Raw genomic sequence first — 22,917 nt, 5'->3', positions numbered from 1 at the left:
CAATATGTAACAAATCGCTGTATGATAAGAGAACATTAAATACTGTATTTATCTTAAAGTTGCTGAATTACTCCTTTAGAAGAGTTGCTAACTTATTACTAAGGTGTACCCACGGAATCTGTCAACTTACAACTGCGACTTTTAATGACAGAAGTGTTTGACAGCCACAACTCACAATGTTTTGAAGATGAGAAAAACAATGGTGCATGGACACTTTACTGAAATGCAAAACACACACAATTCTGTTCTGGAAAAGGTCACCATGGGCAATGAGACTTGTTATGAATACATACCTGCCACAAAACAATAAAATGCAGAAATTCTCATGAGGGGTCAATACTTTGACAACATAAGCAACATTAAAGTCAATGAGACATACGAGTTGAACAACATCCCAAAGAAGGACTTTTCTGATGTTTCACACGATTGTACGAAACTTTCTATGCATTGTACTCAAGTGGAAAGGGAGGGGGAGACTATGTATAACACCTGAAGCATTAAAATCATCATACTAACATTTCTTTATTTTTTTTATAAATCCAGTCTCTTAAACTTTTCGACTGATGGGATGTAGTAAGAACACTGTAACTAACCAGCTGTTCCATACTAACGAGGAGGATGGACAGTGTGATATTACCAACACTGGCTGGAAAAGTTATTACAATAATGAATTCAAATCATGAGTAAGTGAAGCTGATACAGGTGTGATTCAGCAGGTAGCTCTCTGGCTTACTATGGACTACATCATTAGGAATTGTTATCTAAAATAGTTGTTATATGATGTGAATACGCATGATAATCTAGTCTCAAAAACAGATATTACAGTGTATTATTTGTGTGTGTTGGAGTGAAGTTTCTGCCATTTTCACAGCATTTACCAAATGTCTAAGTGCGGACAAAACAATCTGAATCGACCCCAAACACCAATACTCTTATATATGCATCTGGTTTGCAGCAATTTTTACAGGCATGTTAACTTGGAATTCTACCTCACGAAAAACATACTGCAGCAAAGTGTTTTAAAAGTGCCATTCCTGATATAAAATGATAGTTAGGCTTAACACACAATTCATGTTCCAATTAAAACTTTGTGTGTGCAAGACATGAATACTACCCTTTAAAATAAAACAATGAAATCATGTTACTGACAAATGGAAACAAGACGAGTTCATTCAAAAGATTTATAGAGGCTGTGGATTCAGATTACAGGAAATTAATGAATACTACCTGTGTAGTGCTGGGAAAAACTTCACCTGCATATGACACCTAATCTACAAGGCACTTTAATTAGACACTGGTCCAATTAACTCTCGATCCAGAAGTACACGTCAGCTCTCAAACTATACAATCCATCACTGGAAAATATTTTGACAATTACACACACTTTCAAAATCATGCAGGCAGCAAATGAGCACTTTAACAACTACAGTCATTATGGTCCAGGTGACCATGAACGTGAAACGCATGTAAAACCATTTCATCATGATGGATCAATATTAAATATATCAATGGCCTCTGAAAAGCCAGTCCTATTCCATCATCATGTACAGCAGGGAATTCCATCATTCCCAGACTGCTTCACACCACATGCATATTGCTGGTCACACTCACTGCATCCACTGTGGAAAGGATGGACATCTCCAAACAGTCTGCTGTAAACTGTCAAGACTATTACATTGAGTTACGTGCATGCATCAAGGAACGGGGCGTGAGCTTCAGGCAACAGGTTCCCCCAGGTGACCTTTTTGCTAACAAGCTACTCCCAGGTGACCTTTTTGCTAACAAGCTATTTCTAAGCAAAACAATTCTGAACAAAGACGACGGTTTCCAGATGGACACAGTAGCTACAGCTTTCTCCGTAAACCTCCACGTTTATGCACATATAAGTTCCCCAGAATGTGTCAATTCACAATTGCCACAAACTACTAGGAAATCACATGGTTGATAATGCTATTTGTTACTAAAAGTCACTCAGCCAGGAACGTTTTCGGTCTGGTTGCCTTCTTGTTTGGATTCTCCATCAATGATGAAGTTAAGGTTGTCTCTAACACAGTTCTCTTCCAGGAACTTACTGATCTTTGTGTCACATTCACACCAATATTCAACCCTGGCCAGGGTGCACCACAGTTTTCCAGGCTCTTATCTCTTTGCAACCAGATTCAGTGCCAAACATAGCACATATCAGTTCCTTATGGGTAGCCTTTAAAGAGGAACTCTGTCAATTCTACAAAGCTAGGCTGATTGAATACGTTAAAACAAGTGCCTGTGCCATGCTGCTGCTATAGCTGAATTCTTTTATCTTGGCGGCTCGCGCATGTCCGCCCAGACGCGGGAGATTGCTGCGTTGCCAGTTGCACACGACGCACGCGCCAATAGAAGCAGTGCCATAGTATAGCACAGTTCGCAAGCTTACGTTTAGGGGGGAGCGCGTAGTTCATGAAGTAAAGCCACCACGGCCGCATTAACCCTTTCGCTGCTACAAAGACGTGCTCCCTGCATTCCGCGCTGTGCGCGATTTTGTCACTGCACTGCTCGCCTGTGCAGACACATTGTGTTCCGACTGCTTTGACACTCTTATCAATCGATTCCACAAAAACTATTTGGCCCAAAAATTAGATTTTTACACATCTTCTTGACTGATACCTTCCCCCCATAAATGACTTAATTTTGTTTCGATGTTCAACGCAGTTATTATGCGGCATTAAATATAGTAAACTATTGCAAAAAATTTTGAAGAGTTTGCAGAGGTAAAAGTCCATAGAGTATACTTTCCGTATGGTCGATTTTAGTTGCCACAATGTTGAGAATGAAATGTGGACAAGATACCTAAATTTCATATAAAATTTACTGTATAACAATAGCTCATTCAAGTACCACATAGGTGTCGTATGTAATATTGAGAAATATTCCGTCTTTTGCGACTGTAACAAAAGTTTTATTTACACTGAGCACGTTTGGCTTTATTTTAAAGCACTTCAATCAATCAAAAGGAAGTAGACAAAATACATTAAACAAAACTGTGGGCTTTCAAAAACATTAGGTCTTGAATATACCGCCTATCAGTGAAGTGCTCTGGGCTACGTCAAATATAATTTTTGTGTGTGGCACACACAAACATCATTTATTTGCTAAAACACTGAACTGCCAACACAAACGTTGAATATTGTGTTACCGCAGCACAAAACTACGAAAGGTGACTTGGCAATGGAGGAGACAAAATACTGTCCACTGAAGATGCTTCAAAAGAGAGAAACGCGTCTGGTCTAAATAAGCCCCTTATTACAGTTGCAGAAGAGGAATATATTTCAGTACCATTGGTAAAACTGCGACTGTGGAACAAAAACAAGAAAGAGAACATGAGTACCATTGTGTATGTGCCATACCTTTCCTTGATTGAAGTGCTTTAAAATAAAGCCAAACGCGTCCGGTGTAAATAATACTTTTATTACAGTCGCGAAAGACGGAATATTTCTCAATATTACATACGACACCTACGTCGTACTTAAATTAAATGTGATATTGTTATACAGTAAATTTTATATGAAATTTAGGTGTCGTGTCCACATTTCATTGTCAACAATTGTGGCAACTAAAATCGACCATACGGAAAGTATACGCTATGGACTTCTACCTCTGCAAACTCTTCAAAATTTCGTGCAATGGTTTACTACATTTAATGCTGCATAATAACTGCGTTGAACATTGAAACAAAATTAAGTCATTTATGGGGAGAAGGTATCAGTCAAGAAGAGGGGAGAAGGTATCAGTCAAGAAGACGTGTAAAAATCAAATTTTTGGGCCAAATAGTTTTTGTGAAATCGAATGATAAGTGTGTCAAAGCAGTGGGAACACCATGTGTCTGCACAGGCGAGCAGTGTAGTGATGACAAAATCGCGCACAGTGCGGAATGCGGCGAGCACGTGTCTGCAGCAGCGAAAGGGTTAATGAAGAGACAAAGCACTAGAAATTTCAAAAAATTGCATTCAAACGAATATAATTTGTGAAGTAAGGCACTTCGATATTGTTTTTAAGTAATGAAAATATTAAGCACCGCACAAGGTTTGAACTCATAAACCTTTCGCGTAGCAGCCCAACACTTTAACCGTTACGCTAACGCACCTCGTCTGATACATAACGCCATGAGGAATATAACACGCCACGCAAAATACTGACAAACACAGTTGGTATAACTGTGAATTACTCAAGCTTCGTCGAAGTACAATAGGAAATAAACGACTACCGCTGTTCTTTATTGCGAAAAAGTGGTTCGTGAGAGTGATACAAACACCTTTCCTTGCTATCGCATGAATTAGGAGTCTTATTGCTTGTTTGGTTTAATTAATTAATAGAATATGAAGCAATTGGTATAAAGAATGCTTTTTCCAAACTTTCTATAAAAGAATGTCTGCTATCAAGACATTGCTTTTGTTCTATTACTTTATTTATGACTGAACGTTTCTAAAACTGAAGACACTCGTCCATGCTCTGCACTGCAGTTGAGATGTGGCAACCTCGTTCTCTGTTCATTGGCTGTGTTTTGTGACGTCAGATGCGCAGAACGAACCTAAACTCAGCCGCCAACATAAATGACGCGCACTTGAACAGTCAAGAAATCCAGTGGCTTCCTCCCTCTGTGCAACGATTTTACATCAACAGTCAGTGTCCAGCCTCACACAGAAACCTATCCTAAGCCACATCCAGAAAACCACATCATAACACTTGTCAAATGGCAATATTTTTCAACTGACCTTGCTGACGCATATTTGCAAATACCACTGGATGAGGAGTCACAAAACATCGAACTTATCGATGCTCCCTTCACCTTGTTCCAATGCAACTGTTGCCTTTCTGGATCTCTTCGGCTCCTGAAATCTTCACACGTAACTAGAACAATTAACCATATCTCCAACCACATGCCCTATGTACATGACTTAACTGTCAAAGGCACTACACATCAAGAACACCAACTGCAAAACCATTGTGCACTATTTATTACATTACTGGCTTAGATAAATGGCAGTTTTCCAGGTTTACATGGAACATCTCATGCATTTGCTAAACAAAAAAGGGATTAGCCCACTGATCGCAACTTGACATCTATCAACAAACTTATAAGAGCTGCAAGATTTGTTTGGAAACGTGAATTATTATTCAAAAGTTCCACTTACAATTGTCCCATAGCATCCAACCACTCAACCAGTTGCAAAAATAGGTGTTCAGTAAAGGTGGACAGCTGCCTACAAGCACACCTTCGCACAGTTAAAAGCATATGCTGTGCTTAGCACTCTGCCTTACACTATAACAGCCACTGGTTCTGGCTGTGGTTGCCTTTGGGTGTGTCATTGGAGCAGTACTGGCATATAGAAATGACGTCGGTACTGAACAATCTATCACGTATGCATCAAAGATGCTGATACTGAAAAGCTACTGACAGGTAGAGAAGAAGGAGGTATTGGTTATATTTGCATTTATGAAGTTCTGTGTTTACCTATTCAGGACTACAGTTCACTTTAATCCTAGATCACAAAGTGCTGGTAGCCACACTCTAGTCTTTCAGAACGAACAGCACACCTCCAACACTTGGCACTTTTCCTGAGCTCCTGCAGATATGTTGCTATGTACAAGGCAATAGCACGATATGCAAATACAGGCAATCTAATATGCCTTTCCCTGTGACCAGACCCAGCCTTTGACCAGCAGTAAATCTTGTGTTTCCACATAGGTGCAGAAAGGACACACACATTTTAAGGGCTGCCCTTGAAGGCTGCATCTCTGCAGACATGGACAGCAAACCGATCTTATGACAAGTAATGCACTATATGCTCCAAGGGTAGCAAACACCAATTTCAAAACACCAAAATCAAGAGCTCCAGACTTGGCATACATCTACCACCATCGGTCAGTAATCAGCAATATCCTCCAAACAGATGCTGAGGCAGGTGAACATCATGTTGTCATCCCGTCCACCCTGCGACATTCATGTTTTACAACTACCTCATCACAGGCATGGGGGAAAGAACAAGTGACAGCTCTAGTGAGATGACACGTTCACTGGCCACGCTTAAACAGGATTGAAGAAGCCATAGTGCACAGCTGTTCAGTCAGTACCTGCCATAAGGCAGCACCACCCCAATTTTTCATATGACCGCCACCACAACCTTGGGACCAAATTCATTTTAACTTAGTGGGCCCATTTGTAGGCTATATGTGGCTGATACCTAGTCATGGATAACTTCTTTACATACCCTTATGTGGTCCACCACCACAGAAGCCACAATAAATATGTTACTCCAGACTCTACCAGTCAAAGGGGTTCCCCAAATTACAGTATTGGGCAATGGGCTCCATTTCACATAACAGTTTTCATACAATTCTGCCCACCAAATAACATGGAACACCATTTTAGTCCACAATTTCAGCCAGCCTGCAATGGCGAAGTGGAGCATGCAGTGCAGAGATTTAAGTAGCAAATGCTAAGCAGTGGGAACCATTATTACAAAATGAGCACTCATACTTTTCCTGAGCAAGTTCAGAAAGACTACCATCCAAGATCTTAGGCTGGCAGAACTCCTCTATGGGGACCAACCATGAATGGTCCTTTTCCTAGCCTCACAGCCCCGGGAATCCTGAACCTGGTACTCAGGGTGATACTCGCTGGGAACAGTAGTGTGGTCACACTTCTCTTAGACCAAAAGAAATGTACACCAGCAACAGTGGTTAAGACCCATGGCTACATCATGCCAGTCAACACACAAAAAGATTTTGAGTGCTATCATAGAAAACACCTCTGCCACACCTAAATCATCACAAGCAGTACACTTTGAACTGGAAAGTCCACCACTGTCAGTTCCAGAACTTCACAGATATAATTTGCACCAATTAAAACCAGCGGCAATTTCATTGGACACAGACATAAAGATGGAGATCTCCACACAGTATCTGCAACCACAGCCAGAAATGCTCATATCAATACATCTCATTATAATGCCAGATGCTCCCAGCTTCTCACACCAGCCATCAAGCTTAAGTGCCTGGTCACCAACCATAGCACCAGTTTACCTGCTGAAATATTGTCCAAGGTGGTTCCGATCATAAGCATCAGTTTCCGATGGGAGAGATCTTTGCCTCCACTTCTATTATGTCCTACGTTCTCTCCTTCTGTATTGCTCACTAGGCTTGCTTTATGTGCAGTGCTGTCTTCACTTGTTAAGTTTCTCATTATTTACCTCCTGTTCAAAATTAGCGGACTGCTGTTGATGACAAACTGGTTAGTCCGGCCTCACTCTCACCTTTTTTTGTTCTCGACTTTCAGTTACTACATGCCTTCTATGAAAAATACCTAGAAGAGATAGTTAGGAACCCCAATCATGATGGAGATCTATTGGATCTAAAGGCAATAAACAGATTTGACCTCAGGATGTCCACATCGAAACTGGTACCAACGACCATGATGCATTTGTGCCAACAATCATTACCAAAGTACAAAGGATAACTAAAACAAATAGAAAGATGTATACGTTCAGTAAAAGACAAAAACTCAGTAGTTTCATATCTGAATGAAGAACCTTGAAAGTTACAGCACAGGTCAGGAGCATGTAGAGGAACTATGGCTCAAGTTTAGAAGAATACTGTGGTTGACCAAGCACTGGATAGTTATGTACACAGCAGAACAGTTCATAATGGGAGAGAGCCTCCATGGTAAACAGTCACTGTAAAGAAACTTCTAAAGAAGCAGAGGCTACTGCATTATAGGTGTAAAACAAAGTGTGGGGCTGTAGATAGAGAGATGCTGAATGAAAAGTGTTGAGTGTCAAGAGATCAATGCCTTCAATATTGTCAAATGGTATTTCACAAAACCCAAATAAATTCTGGTCACATGTAAAGGCTCCTAGTGGCACCAAAGTTAGTGTCCAGTCACTAGCAAATGAGACAGGAATTGAAATTGGGGGTAGCAAAGCAAAGCAAATCAAAGCAAAGCTGAAATGCTCAACTCCATTTTCAAATGTTCCTTCACAAAGGAAAACTCAGGAGAATTGTTCCAATTTAATCTTTGTACCACTGAAAAGATGGATGAAATAAGTATTAGTGTCAGTGGTATTGAGAAACAGCAGAAATCATAAAAATTGAACAAAGCTCCAGGGTTCAATGGAATCTGTCAGATTCTATACTGAATCTGTGGCTCAATTAGCCCCTCTTCTAACTACACTAGACTCCCACTAATCCGGCCATTCCTGGTACTTATGGGTGCCGGATTATTGAGTGTCTGAAATCTATTTTATTCATTTATTTTGCTTTTTATTTATTTTGAAAACATGGGGGATATAGTGTACTGTACTTCATTAAACCGAACGACACAATTTTAAAACACAGAGGATATGCTTTATTAAATCCAAAAATACATTAATTTTCAAAGGAAACTTAGTCCTTGAGTGTATACTGTACATAATTATACGGTGGTATCACTCACCATGAAACATGTCCCTCATTTTTAACTGTCGCAATGATGATACACGACAGTGGCATGCTTTATCACGCAACCACTTCACAAGCATTACATCGGTACTGCAGGCAGCCTCAGCACCAGCAGTTGAGAAATCTTCATGCTCTCTCCTCCCGTGTCCTCTTCTTCATCACTTTCATCATTACATTTTTCAAACTTTTGATTACTTCTTCATCTGTTAAAGTTCGGTCCATATCACAGTTTTCCTCATTCAGCCACTTAGTAACATCTTCATAATCAATTTCTGCTCCTCCTGGAAGTTTGTGGAACATGTCAGTGTACAAAGTAATTGATAATTCCGAATTGACTAGCTCATTGCTGTCACTCACTACTGGATCCAACTCAATGGAATCTGTCAGATTCTATACTGAATCTGTGGCTCAATTAGCCCCTCTTCTAACTACACTAGACTCTCACTAATCCGGCCATTCCTGGTACTTATGGGTGGCCACAATTTTCTGCAACTCTTCATTATGGTAGTGCTCTCCACTTTACCCCATGCTTCGATTGTGTGGAAAACAACACCACATATGTTAATTGTTTTCCATACCTTCAGCATAGTCTCTATGGAGTCGTTTTCACTTTCGTTCAGCAAGGAGACAAGAAGTGAATGTCGATACTGACGTTAGACTGATTCCAAAATTCCCTAGTCCATAGGCTGAATTACGGCTGTCACACTCGGTGGGAGAGAGTGCTTGTATACCATCAAACTTTAGAGAAACATCTGAAGGATGACTGGAAGCATCATCAATTATAAGGATAGCTTTCAGTGGAAGCTTTTTCTTCTTTAGCTCTTTTCTCACTGCTGGTACAAACGTTTGGTTTCTGTTGCTTGTAACCATGAGTTTCCTCCTTGTTCTTCACAGCTAATGTTTTTGAAGGAAGCATCTTGTAAAAAGAGTCCTGTTTCATCAGTATTATACAAGGCATCAGCAGTTAAATCATCTTCCTCTATTATCTTCCACATCTTGCTTACAAACTCATCAGCATCCTTATCGTTAGCTGAGCGACTTTCCCCAGTGACTGTCAGCTGCCGAATGCCAAAACAAGTTACTACTGCCAAGTTGTTTGCTAAATGTAGCTGCTTTTTCCTTTATAACCGGGCCACTGACTGGAATTCCTTTACTGTGTTGTTGTATGAACTACCTATAAACAGCTACGTCCAGTTCTCCATTCTCACTCTTTCGTATAACCTTCCATTTTCCCAACTCACTATCCATTTGTGTTGAGTATTGTTGAATAAAATCGATCTTTCTTTTTGATGTCATAAATAGTTGCTCATCCAACACTGAACTCAGCAGCAATGGTTTTCTGTGAAGAACCTCGATTTAACTTATATAAAATTTCGAGTGTCTGCTTGAGGTCTAGCGTAATATGTTTCCTTTCAGGAGATATGATTCCGAACTGTAAAGAAAGCTACAATTTCAAATACAGTATATAAAACACTGTTTAACTAAGCGTTGTTGTGCACGATAATTCATTGTGCCCATGTTTTTGGATGTGCACCGGATAACAGAGACCAGACTACTGAGTACTGAGGGCCAATTAGCAAGAGTCTACTGTATTATCTGTCATAGATAAAATCAGTTGTCAGTTCTTGGGGAAAAAAAAGGCAGGTCTATAGAAGGGTACTAGAAGTAATGCATAAAAATACTGTCCAATATCATTGACATCAATTTGTTGTACATCGCAGAAAATATTCTAAGCTCAAAGGCACTGAGGTATCGTGAACAGAATGACCTCAATACCAACCAGTATGGATTCCAAAAACATCAATCATGTAAAACCCAACTTGCACTCTTCTCACATGACATACTGAAAGCTTTGGCGCAAGGCAATCAGGTAAATGCAGTAGTTCTCGATTTCCGAAAAGCATTTGACTCGGAACACCCCGCCCCCCCCCCCCCCCCCCCCCCCCCCCCCCCACACACACACACACACACTTTTTGTCAAAAATATCATCATGTGGGGTACCAAGAGAAATTTGTGACTGGGTTGGGGACTTTTTAGTAGGGAGGACACAGCATGTTATCTTGGATGGAGAGTCACTGTCAAATGTAAAAGTATCTTCAGGTGTGCCCCAGGGAAGTGTGTTGGGACCCTTGCTGTTCATGCTATGTTGCATATTAATGACCTCACAGACAATATTAATAGCAACCTCAGACTTCTTACGGATGACACAGTTATCTATAATGAAGTACTATCTGAAAGAAGCTGCATAAATATTCCGTCAGATCTTGATAAGATTTCAAAGTGGTGCAAAGACTGGCAACTTGTTTTAAATATTCAGAAATGTAACATTATGCACTTCACAAAACGAAAAAATGTAGTATCCTGTGACTATTATTTCAATTAGTCACTTTTGGAATCGGCCAACTCACACTAATACCTGGGTGTAACACTTTGCAGGGATATGAAATGGAACGATCACACAGGCTCGGTCATGGGTAAAACAGATAGCAGACTTTGGTTGGTTTAAAGGGGAGGGGGGCGGCGCAAACTGTTACGTCATCGGTATCTCGTTCTGATTAAAACAATTCCACAAGGGTGGAAGTAAAATAATTATGACATACAAAACACAGCTTTAAAAAAGGAGAAAACCACAAGAATGACAGGAGGGCAACAAACACTAAAATGGACAAAATCAGAGAAGAAAACCACAGAGAGATGCAAGAAACATGTAGACGAGATCAAAACAAGACAGCAGATTATCATGGCTAGCTGACCATGAAAATAAAAAGGAGAAGCCAGCCTTTCTGCAACACATTAAAACCTCCACCCTAAAAGCACTACGGTGGAGGACACAAAGGGATGAAGGACATGCACTAAAACTTAGATCAAATGATAAAACCCACCCTCACGAATAAAACATAAAACTAAAGCTGCTGTTGAGGCATTGTCGCCCAACACCGAAGGTATGGTGCTGGGAAAGTTAAAAGTCCGCCGCAGAGTAGCTAAAAATGGGCAGTCCAGCAAAAGGTTTACGACCATCATTTGTGAGACACAGTGACACCAAGGTGGGTCCTCGTGATGGAGGAGGTAACCATGCATTAGCCACATATGGCCAATAAAGAGCCAGCAGACAACAACTTATTCCCTGTGAGAGGACCGCATGGAAGACTTCCACACATTTGTAGTCTCCTTAATGACACGCAGTTTGTTGTACGTACTGTTATGCCATTCTGTCTCCCTAAGCCATTTCCGCACTGTCTGTCTGGCCAGCTTGTCAGCAATTTCGTTGCCTGGGATTCTGACGTGTCCTGGGGTCCACTCAAACACCACTGAACTACGGGACCTTTCCAGGGCATAGATGGACTCCTGGATGGACGCTACCAAAGGATGGCGAGGGTAGCACTGGTCGATACCTGGTAGGCTGCTCAAGGAGTCAGTACACAGAAGAAATGACTCCCCAGGGCATGAACGGATGAGCCCAAGAGCACAAGATGTGGCCACCAGCTCTGCAGTGAAAACACTGCAGCCATCTGGCAAGGAGTGCTGTTCAATATGTCCTCCATGAACATACGCAAAGCCTATGTGACCATCAGCCATCATGCTGTCGGTGTAAACCATTTCATGGCCACAGTGCACGTCGAGAATCGAGAGGAAGTGATAGCAGAGAGCTGCAGGGTTAACGGAGTCCTTAGGGCCATATGAAAGGTCCAGAAAAATCTGTGGCCTTGGTGTACACCACATAGGTGTATGTGAATGGACCTCAAGGAGAGTTGGTAACGGGAAGGACTCCCGTTCACATTGAAGGAACCAGACGCGAACATCAAATTCAGATGCGCAGTAGAAAGGAGTTGTGCATGGGTAACCCTCACTAGGCGAACGCCGCAGTGGTGCACTGGGTCGAGAAAACACAATGCTGAGGGTACCACCAAACTATAAACCACACACCCATATTCAAATCGGGATTGAACAAGGGCTCTGTAGAGGTGCAGCAGTGTAGAGCGATCTGCACCCCAGTTGGTGTTGCTCAGGCAGTGGAGGGCATTGAGGTGCTGCCAGCACTTCCACTTACGCTGATGAAGGTGAGGAAGCCAAGTCAATCATGTACCGAAAACCTGTCCTAAGAATTGATATGTCTCCACTACAGTGAGTGGATCATCATAAAGGTAAAGTTCTGGTTCTGGATGAATGGTAAGACGCCGACAGGAGTCTATGATACATGACTTAGCAGCCAAAAAATGGAAGCTGTACACGAGAGCCCATGACTGCACCTCGTGGATGGCTCCCTGTAGATGCCGCTCAGCAACACCACACCAGTACTGGAGCAGCAGTATGAAGTGCAGAAGCCATCTGCATACAGAGAGGGTTAGACAGATGGCCCTACAGCTGCTGCTAGGCCATTAATGGCCGCTAAAAAATAGTGACACACTCAAGACAGAGCCCTGCGGGACTCCATTCTCCTGGATATGGGGGAACTATGGAAGGCACCAACTTAGACACAGAAAGTACAGAGTGACAGGAAATTTTAGATAAAAATCGGGAGCGGGCCTTGGAGACCCCAGTCATACAATGTGGCAAGGATATGATGTTGCCAGGTGGTGTCACATGCTTTGCATAGATAAAAAAAGATGGCAACAAGGTGTTGGGGTCTGGAAAAGGCTGTTCCGATGGCAGACTCGAGGGACACAAGATTATCAGTGGTAGAGCACCCCTGGCAGAAGCCACCATGACATGGAGTCCATAGGCCACGTGACTCCAGGACCCAACCCAACTGCCAACACACCATAAATTCCAGCAGCTTACAAAGAACGTTGGTGAGGCTGATCGGCCAATAGCTATCCACAGCAAGTGAGTTTTTACTGGATTTGAGCACTGCAACGAGGGTGCTCTTCCGCCATCGTGATAGAAAGCCCCATCACATCATATCCGGTTGAAGATGACGAGGAGATGGCGCTTGTAGTAAGGCAAGAGATGTTTAGTCATCTGACTGTGGATCTCATCAGGCCCAGGAGCTGTGTCGGGGCAATGTGCAAGTGAGCTGAGAAGCTCCCACTCCGTAAATCGGGCGTTATAGGGTTCACTGTGACATGTAGTGAATGAGAGGACTTTCCTTCCCATCCCCCGTTTGAGGGTGAAAAAGGCTGGGGGTAGTTCTCCGACGCACAGGCTCGGGCATAGTGCTCGGCAAAGTGCTCAGCAAAATGCTCGGCAATCGTGTTTGCGTCGGTACATAGCACACTCTTTAATTGTCTCAGCGACTTCCAGCAACCACCAAGGGACTGTCTTTCGCCGGGTGCACCCTAAAGAGTGAGGGATGGCAGTCACCTGCTCAACCATCACATCGATATTACCTTGTGGGGGAGATTCAATGGTGACATCAGAGGTGAAAGTTTCCCAGTCCTCCTTATTTAAAGCCCATCTGGGAAGGCATCCATGGGCCTGACACCGGGGCAGTGAGAAGAAGATGGGCCGCACTGGAATGTGGCGGCCCCAGTATTTAAGAGGCAGAAGTCAAACTGAGACAGTAAAGTTTCGACATCTCTGCCTCGGCAAGTAGGCACCATGTTACCCTACAAGGGGTTATGGGCATTAAAACTTCTCAAAAGTAGGAAAGGTTTAGGGAGTTGATCAATCAGTGCAGCTAATACATTCAGGGGTACAGCACCATCTGGAGGAAGATATACATTGCAGACAGTTATTTCCCACATCATCCATATTCTGACAGCCAAAGCTTCAAGTGGGGTTTGAAGGGACAAAGGTTCACTACAGACTGAGTTTAGGACATGAGCACAAACTCCACCTGACACTCTATTACAGTCGTTACAGTTCCTGTAATATCCCTTATAACCATGGAGGGCAGGGTTCCGCATAGTCAGGAACCAGGTTTCTTGGAGGGCAATGGAGAAAGCAGGTGTAAACCTTAGCAGTTGCCGTAGCTCAGCCAGGCAGTGGAAAAAACAGCCAAAATTCCACTGGAGGATGATGACGACATGAGACTGGGAAGGCATGGAACACTCAATGAGGCAGTTTATGCCTCTGGGTCACCTGCTGCCACCAACTTTTTGCCTGAGCAGTCTATATCCATTGTGTCTGAGCGTCTGGCGAGATCTAGCTCCTCAGCATGTGCCTGAATCTCAACCCCGTCCTCAGACACAGAGCTTGTAGGTAGCAGTGGTGACAGAAACATCCCCCAACTTGCCACAAGCGAGTAATGCCCATGACTGGGCAGAGGATGCTGTTTATATCAAAACTGACCCAAAGCGCATTTTGGACACGCCCTCCTCCTCCTCAAACTTGTCCTCTAAATGCTCCACAAAAAACTGAGGCTTCAAGGACATGAAAGATTCCCCATCAACTCTCGTACGTATCAGGTACCGGGGCGAATAAGCTTCACTGCCATCCTTAGCGTGGCATTCCTCCCATGGGTTGGCCAGGGAGGGCAACGACTTGGGGTCATATTTCTTAGCACTGAAGTTAGACTTTGCCCGCTTACAGACTGCTGGCGGCGGACCACCAGCAAGAGATGACGTACTACGCTTCATGGCATGTCATCCGCATTGATGCCACCCACTCTGACCAGAGGACCTCCCCACGGGCCCCATCCTGCCACAGCAAATGCCACCTGGCAGGATGGCCCTCGCTGGGAGTGCCGATGCCCCAGGATGTCGGGCATCTACTCCTTGGCATACGTGGGGAGTTAACAGCACAGGCATCAGCACAGCAATCCCTGTGTTGTCAGGGGGCTATAACCAACAGGATACCTGGCAGCCCCACCACAACGGACTGGCTACTGTGTTGGATGAGGTGCAAAGAGGTCCATGGTCATCGTCAGCACAGAAAGTGATACCAATTAGTGCGTGGTGGAAAATGCACCCAGGAAGGTGTCCTCGCCCAAGAGATGGAGAAAGAGGGGACTGCAATGTGACGATGAGAAAGAGGGGACTGCAATGCGACAATGAGAAAGCAGGCTAAAGATCTCAATGCACGATGGACACGATGCACAACATAAGGCGCCCTTCACCAATTGACTCACACTTCAGGAAAATTTTGAAAACTGGCTGTCAAACCCTACAGGGGACTGTCACAAAGGCCGAAACGTGAGAGACTCCTGTTAGTCACCTCTTACGACAGGCAGGAATACCTCGGCCTATTCTAACACCCAGACCTACAAGGGGTAGGGGGCAGACTTCAGGTTATTGGTAGAATGCTGGGAAAGCACAGCGGACATTCTTACATATCACTCATACAACCTGTTCTACAATATTGCTCGAATGTGTGGAACCCATACCAAATAGGACTAACAGAGGATATTGAATGTATACGGAGAAGGGCAGCATGAACTGTCACAGGTTTGTTTGATCTGTGGGGGAGTGTCACAGAAACTGAAGGAAGTGAACTGGAAGACTCTGGAAGAGTCTTAACAGTATTTCAAGAACTGCCTCCAGCTTTAAATGATGACTCTAGAAATATACTAAAACCCTCTATATATCACTTACTTAGGGATCTTGAGGATAAAATTAGAATAATTACTGCACGGACAGAGGCATTCAGACCATCATTCTTACTATGCTCCATATGTGAATAGAATGGGAAGAAACCATTATAACTGGTACAATGGGGCATACCCTTCGCTATGAATCTCACAGTGGCATGCAGATGTAGATGAAATGAGCAAAAATAAATTAATAGTTCGAATTCTGGGGACAGTTTTTTTATTGCCTTCCGCATTTGCCTCATGTTGACATTTTCCTTACCAACTGTCATGTAATTTGGCAGTTCCTTGCAATGATGAAATTGTACTCGATGATTTCATGTGAAATATGGAATGTTGATCATGGTGTCAGACTGATCTGTCATACAGCCCACGGTAAAACGTGGTGGGAAGGACAATAAATGTGCACACAAAATATTGCTTGTTGCAACAGACTAACAATTTATTTGCTGTGATTTATGTTATTCATGTGAGTAAGCTGAAAGTTCACGAATGCGAACTGCTACAATTTTAACAGCTTGAGTCCACTGAGGTCCACATTGACTGTTTACCCAATTTTTGATACATTTATGTCTATTTTTCATCAAACAAACAATTTATTTTTCCCACACAATATGATTTGCTTGCATGCTGACCCCCAGTATTTCAAGACTAATGTCAAGTTAGAAACTACACTAACTGTTACTTTCATTACATCATCATGTTATTGACTACACAAATTTCACTGTTAATCCACCATATTAAGGGTACATTTAAGCTGCAGCCATGCTGCGGACACATTCCATTTTGTTGCCTGCAGGGAGCCTTGTTGCATTTACGCTGCAGCCTTGGGCTCACACAGCATCTCACTTTCCTGCTAGAAGCCTTTGCCCTGCAGCTGCCTTGCTCACATTACTAATTGAGGAATTACTTGCAGTTTGTGAAACAAACTATGTTCTATGCAACGCCTGATGACAATGATAGTGGCTCTTTCTTGCCACAAGTGTTGTTACTGACAACGAGAAAGGAGATGAGGTATGGACACTCCGTTTAAATACAGATCATCCACACTGCAGATAGTTTCACAAGTCATAACAGCACCTCAAAAATTATTCAGAGCACTTTTTCAGGTAGTTACGAATGTCTTAAATTTTCCAGTTAATTTTAAACATTATTGAACCAGAATATTTTATATAAAGATTCAACTCAAAATTATTATCATAATTGTGTTTAATGATTCATAGGCCTACTCACTTTAATATAGTACTTAGGTTTTTTTTATTTATTTTATATATATATATATATATATATATATATATATATAAAAAATAAATAAAAAACCTATATATATATATATATATATATATATATAAATATAATAGAGGGAAACATTCCACGTGGGAAAAATATATCTAAAAAGAAGGATGATGAAACTTACCAAACAAAAGCGCTGGCAGGTCGACAGACACACAAACAAACACAAACATACACACAAAATTCAAGCTTTCGCAACAAACTGTTGCCTCATCAGGAAAGAGGAAAGGAGAGGGAAAGATGAAAGGATGTGGGTTTTAAGGGAGAGGCTAAGGAGTCATTCCAATCCCGGGGGCGGAAAGACTTACCTTAGGGGGAAAAAGGGACAGGTATACACTCCGCCCCGACTGACATCTCTGCCCAAACTCTTTGCCTTTACAAGTGTCTGCTTGTGTCTGTGTGTGTGTGGATGGATATGTGTGTGTGTGCGAGTGTATACCTGTCCTTTTTTCCCCCTAGGGTGGGTCTTTCCGCTCCCGGGATTGGGATGGCTCCTTACCCTCTCCCTTAGAGCCCATATCCTTTTGTCTTTCCTTCTCCTTCCCTCTTTCCTGGCGGGGCGGCCGTTGGTTGCGAAGGCTGGAATTTTGTGTGTATGTTTGTGTGTCTGTCGACCTGCCAGCGCTTTTGTTTGGTGGGTTTCATCATCTTTCTTTTTATATATATATATATATATATATATATATATATATATATATATATATATATATATATATATATATATATATATATACAAAGATGAGGTGACTTACCGAACAAAAACGCTGGCAGGTCGATAGACACACAAACAAACACAAACATACACACAAAATTCAAGTTTTCGCAACAAATTGTTGCCTCATCAGGAAAGAGGGAAGGAGAGGGGAAGACGAAAGGAAGTGGGTTTTAAAGGAGAGGGTAAGGAGTCATTCCAATCCCGGGAGCGGAAAGACTTACCTTAGGGGGAAAAAAGGACAGGTATAGACTCGCACACACGCACATATCCATCCACACATACAGACACAAGCAGACATATTTAAAGACCCCCCTAAGGTAAGTCTTTCCGCTCCCGGGATTGGAATGACTCCTTACCCTCTCCTTTAAAACCCACTTCCTTTCGTCTTCCCCTCTCCTTCCCTCTTTCCTGATGAGGCAACAATTTGTTGCGAAAACTTGAATTTTGTGTGTATGTTTGTGTTTGTTTGTGTGTCTATCGACCTGCCAGCGTTTTTGTTCGGTAAGTCACCTCATCTTTGTATTTATATATAATTTTTCCCACGTGGAATGTTTCCTTCCATTATATATATATATATATATATATATATATATATATATATATATATATATATATGGAAAAATATATCTAAAAACAAAGATGATGGGACTTGCCGGGCAGGGGCGCTGGCAGGTCGATAGACACACGGACACACACGCGGAATTGTAGCTTGTGCGGCCAGCGGTTGCTTCGTCGGGAAGGGGGGGAGGGGGAGGGAGGGACGAGGGGATGTGGGTTTTGGGGGGGGAGGTTGGGGAGTCGTCCCGGTCCCGGGGGCGGAGGGACTTGCCTTGGGGGGAGGAAAGGACAGGTGTACACATGCACATGTCCATCCGCACGTGCACGCACAGGCAGACATTTGTAATGTTTCAACTCTTTGTCTTTACAAATGTCTGCTTGTGTCTGTGTATGTGCGGATGGATATGTGTGTGTGTGTGCGCGAGTGTATACCTGTCCCTTTTTCCCCCTAAGGTAAGTCTTTCCGCCCCCGGGATTGGAATGACTCCTTAGCCTCTCCCTTAAAACCCACATCCTTTCATCTTTCCCTCTCCTTTCCTCTTTCCTGATGAGGCAACAGTTTGTTGCGAAAGCTTGAATTGTGTGTGTATGTTTGTGTTTGTTTGTGTGTCTGTCGACCTGCCAGCGCTTTTGTTTGGTAAGTTTCATCATCTTTCTTTTTAGATATATATATATGCTCCTATGATGGTCCCTTGGTCTTACCCGATATATATATATATATATATATATATATATATATATATATATATATATATATATATATATATATATATATATATATATATATATGATAGAGGGAAACATTCCACGTGGGAATGGATATGTGTGTGTGTGTGCGAGTGTATACCTGTCCTTTTTTCCCCCTAAGGTAAGTCTTTCCGCTCCCGGGATTGGAATGACTCCTTACCCTCTCCCAAAACCCATATCCTTTTGTCTTTCCTTCTCCTTCCCTCTTTCCTGACGAGGCAACCATTGGTTGCGAAAGCTAGAATTTTGTGTGTATGTTTGTGTTTGTTTGTGTGTCTATCGACCTGCCAGCGCTTTTGTTTGGTAAGTTTCATCATCTTTCTTTTTTTATATATATATATATATATATATATATATATATACTTCACTCACCACATTTCTCACCCTTAGATTTTCATGCTGATATTCTAATGACCACCGCATGCCTTTATGCCTTAAGTCAAAGGTTTACAGGACTGTAGTATGCCCAGTCACACTTTATGGGTTGGAATGTTGGCCAATGACAATGAAGCATGAGCAGGATCTCCACGTGATGGAAACGCACATGCTCCTATGATGGTCCCTTGGTCTTACCCGATCTGACCATCCAACAGACGTCAAAGTTCGACAGTGACTTGGCGCTGCACCCACCACAGACAAACTACGGGAAAGCAGGCTAAGATGGTATGGACATGTCATGCACAGTAAAGCAGACTTGGTGGCAAGAACAACTATGCACCTAGACATAAATGGCCAACGGCCTCGTGGCAGATGCAAAACAGAATGGACGGACCATATAGAGAAGGCTATGGAATTTATCAATGCCACATATGAAGATGCCCTCGACAGACCAAAATGGAGGCAGATGTGCCAACAAGCAGACCCTGCTAGCTCATGATGAACATGAATAAGAAGAAGAAGAAGAAGAAGAAGAAGAAGGAGAGAAAGAAAAAGAAGAAGAATTCTAATGAAAAAAGAATACAATAACAGAAACAGACAAACTAATTACCAAAAATTATTGCATGTAATATTATTGACCAGGAAGCACTTACGATTTCTGTATGCCTCTCGTCCTAGATAGCTTTGTATCCAAAAGCAGCTGAAATATGTTCCTCTTTGATAATCATTACTTACAGTTCTCACAACATAACTACCTGCCTATGTTGATTTCATTGGTGGGATACTGGGAAGTAACACACGAACACTCTCGATAGATTACTTATAAAGTTTCAAGTGCCAATATTAAGTGCAGGAATATGAGAATATGCTACTGCTCCCTGCAGCTCTTGCAATAATCACAAAGGTAACATTAATTTAGTAACTGCTCACACAGTGGCATTTAAGAAGTAATTTTTCCCACATTACTCACCTTAATATAAGGTACAATGAGAAGTACTCTCCGAAATGCACATCACAGTAGTTTGCACATTGTGGATGTAGATGGTAATGTATAACAATGTGTATGCTTTGTGTGAAAGCATTTAATAAGGAGCAGTCAAACAAGGTAGTGCCAGAGTAAACCTGAAGCAGCCAATCACGACTCAAGTTTCAGGACATTCGTTGATGGTTGCGTAGTGAAACACAACCCAAGTTGACATCATCACCTAGCACAAGGATTGGCATGAGCAGCAATGGTACAGGTTAAATGCACTGGTAAGGTGCAGTGGACTTGTTTCACGATCGCCACCCCTTCCCGGCGAGCAGCGAGGGGCCAGCATAAACACACCCTAATTGTCTTTATCACTCATAGCAGACTGATGTTTATCTCTAGGTAAATTCCTTATGAATTTTTACCACTAAGCTAAACAATACATGTATTTTCTGAAACAGTAAGACAATTGAGTTTGGTGTCAGTCAACAGCTTGTCTATTAGTGGTCAATTAGTTTGGGGGAAAAAAGAAAAAGGGTTATCAACAGGAGTGTTAAAAATATAAAATTACACAATTCTTTCTCTCTCAGCCCCCCCCCCCCCCGCCACACACACACACACACACACACACACACACACACACACACACACACACATATGTTACAAAAGTTCTCACCATCAATAACTGAACTTTTGTTCAAGCGTTTCCCATAATCTTTTCCATATTTCATAAGTTTTCCATTCGAAATCTTGTACACCTGGAAACCTGGGATACAAAATCCCAAGTCCCTTTTACACTCCATATACTTTTTCTGAAATAAGAAAGAAAAATATTAATTCAGAATTAATACTTATGGCGATACACAATAAAATACTCTCTGTTTATTCATATAACATAAAAACTTTTGTACTGCACAAGACAAATAAGATTTTATAAAACACACACACACAGATATATATTGCAATAAATAATCAACACATCAGAAGTTGCAAGTGCCAATCAGCACATGAATGTACATGCAAATAAGGCAGGAGGATATTGAAGGGTAGTAAACCAATTCCACTTCAGTACACAAAAAGTCTTCAAGACAATACTTTTGTTTCCAAAACCAAATTTGGTGAGTAGTGAAGGTGGGGTTGGTGGGGATATCTGTTGTTCATCTCAGTCAATATCACTTAAGTGTGTGATGGGTTGGGAGATGATCCTCTCCGCAGTTGACACAGATGGGAGGCGGGGCACAGGGAGTAATGGGATGGGATGCATGTCCACCATCTCGACATGTGATGCTGGAAGTACAGCAGGAAGACATATGGCCGAACTTCCAGCACTTATCGCACCGGTCTGGGGGAGGGATATATGGCTGCACATCACAGCAGTAGACCATCACCTCGACCTTCTCGGGTAATGTGCCACACTCTAAGGCCAAGATGAAGGCACTGGTGGCATTCCTGATTGTCCCTCGGACACCGATGGATGCACCAGAGGAAATGAACTCCTTGTCGCACTAAGTTGGCACGCAGCTCGTTGTCAAACTGCAAAAGAAGGTCCCTGCGGAATGTAATACCCTGAACCATATTTAAGCTCTTATGAGGCGTGATGGTAACGGAAATATCCCCAGCTTGTCACAGGTGAGTAATGCCCATGACTGGGCAGAGCATGCCGTTTTTATAAAGACTGACCCTGACCGCATTTTGGACAAGCCCTCCACCTCCCCAAACTTGTCCTCTAAATGCTCTACAAGAAACTGAGGCTGCATTGAAACAAAGGAGATCCAATCAGCTATTGTACATACAGGGTACCGGGAAGAATAAGCTTTGCTGCCATCCTTGGTTGGTGTTCCTCCAATGGTGTGGCCAGGGAGGGGAACGATTTGGGGTCATATTTCTTAGCACTGAAGTTAGACTTTGCCCACTTAGAGACTGCTGGTGGAGGACCACCAGCAAGAGATGACATACTATGCTTCATGGCGTGTCATCCACCCTGATGCCACCCACTCCGACCAGGGGCCCTGCCCATGGGCGCCACCCACCCTCAGCAAGAGCCACCTGGCAGGAGGGCCACTGGGGCATCCCGATGCCCCAGGGAGATGGACATCTACTCCATGGCATATGTGGGGAGCTAATGGCGCAGGCATCAGCAGAGCGATACCTGTGTTGTCAGGGGGCTACAACCAACAGGGTACATGGCAGCCCCACCACAACAGACTGGCTACCATGCTGGATATGAGTTGCTAAGAAGTCCACGGTCATCGGCGGCCCAGAAAGCAACACTGCATAGTACATGCTGGAAAACACATCCAGGAAGATGCCCTCGC

At 42.6% G+C, this 22,917-nt stretch overlaps 1 protein-coding gene across 2 annotated transcripts in view; it reads right to left on the bottom strand.

Moving 5' to 3' along the window:
• Window positions 1–22,917, bottom strand: part of LOC124775097 (inositol polyphosphate multikinase) — a 353,921-nt gene that overhangs the window by 3,382 nt on the left and 327,622 nt on the right. For both annotated transcript variants that reach the window (XM_047249914.1, XM_047249913.1), the window contains one exon: window positions 21,279–21,414. In XM_047249914.1, the coding sequence (XP_047105870.1) occupies window positions 21,279–21,414 (136 nt within the window). The remainder of the gene's footprint in view (window positions 1–21,278; window positions 21,415–22,917) is intronic.

This window comes from Schistocerca piceifrons, chromosome 2, assembly GCF_021461385.2.
Source record: "Schistocerca piceifrons isolate TAMUIC-IGC-003096 chromosome 2, iqSchPice1.1, whole genome shotgun sequence".
NCBI lineage: Eukaryota > Metazoa > Arthropoda > Insecta > Orthoptera > Acrididae > Schistocerca > Schistocerca piceifrons.
Note: the sequence above shows the minus strand (reverse complement) of the source record. Positions and strands in the feature narration are given on the sequence as shown.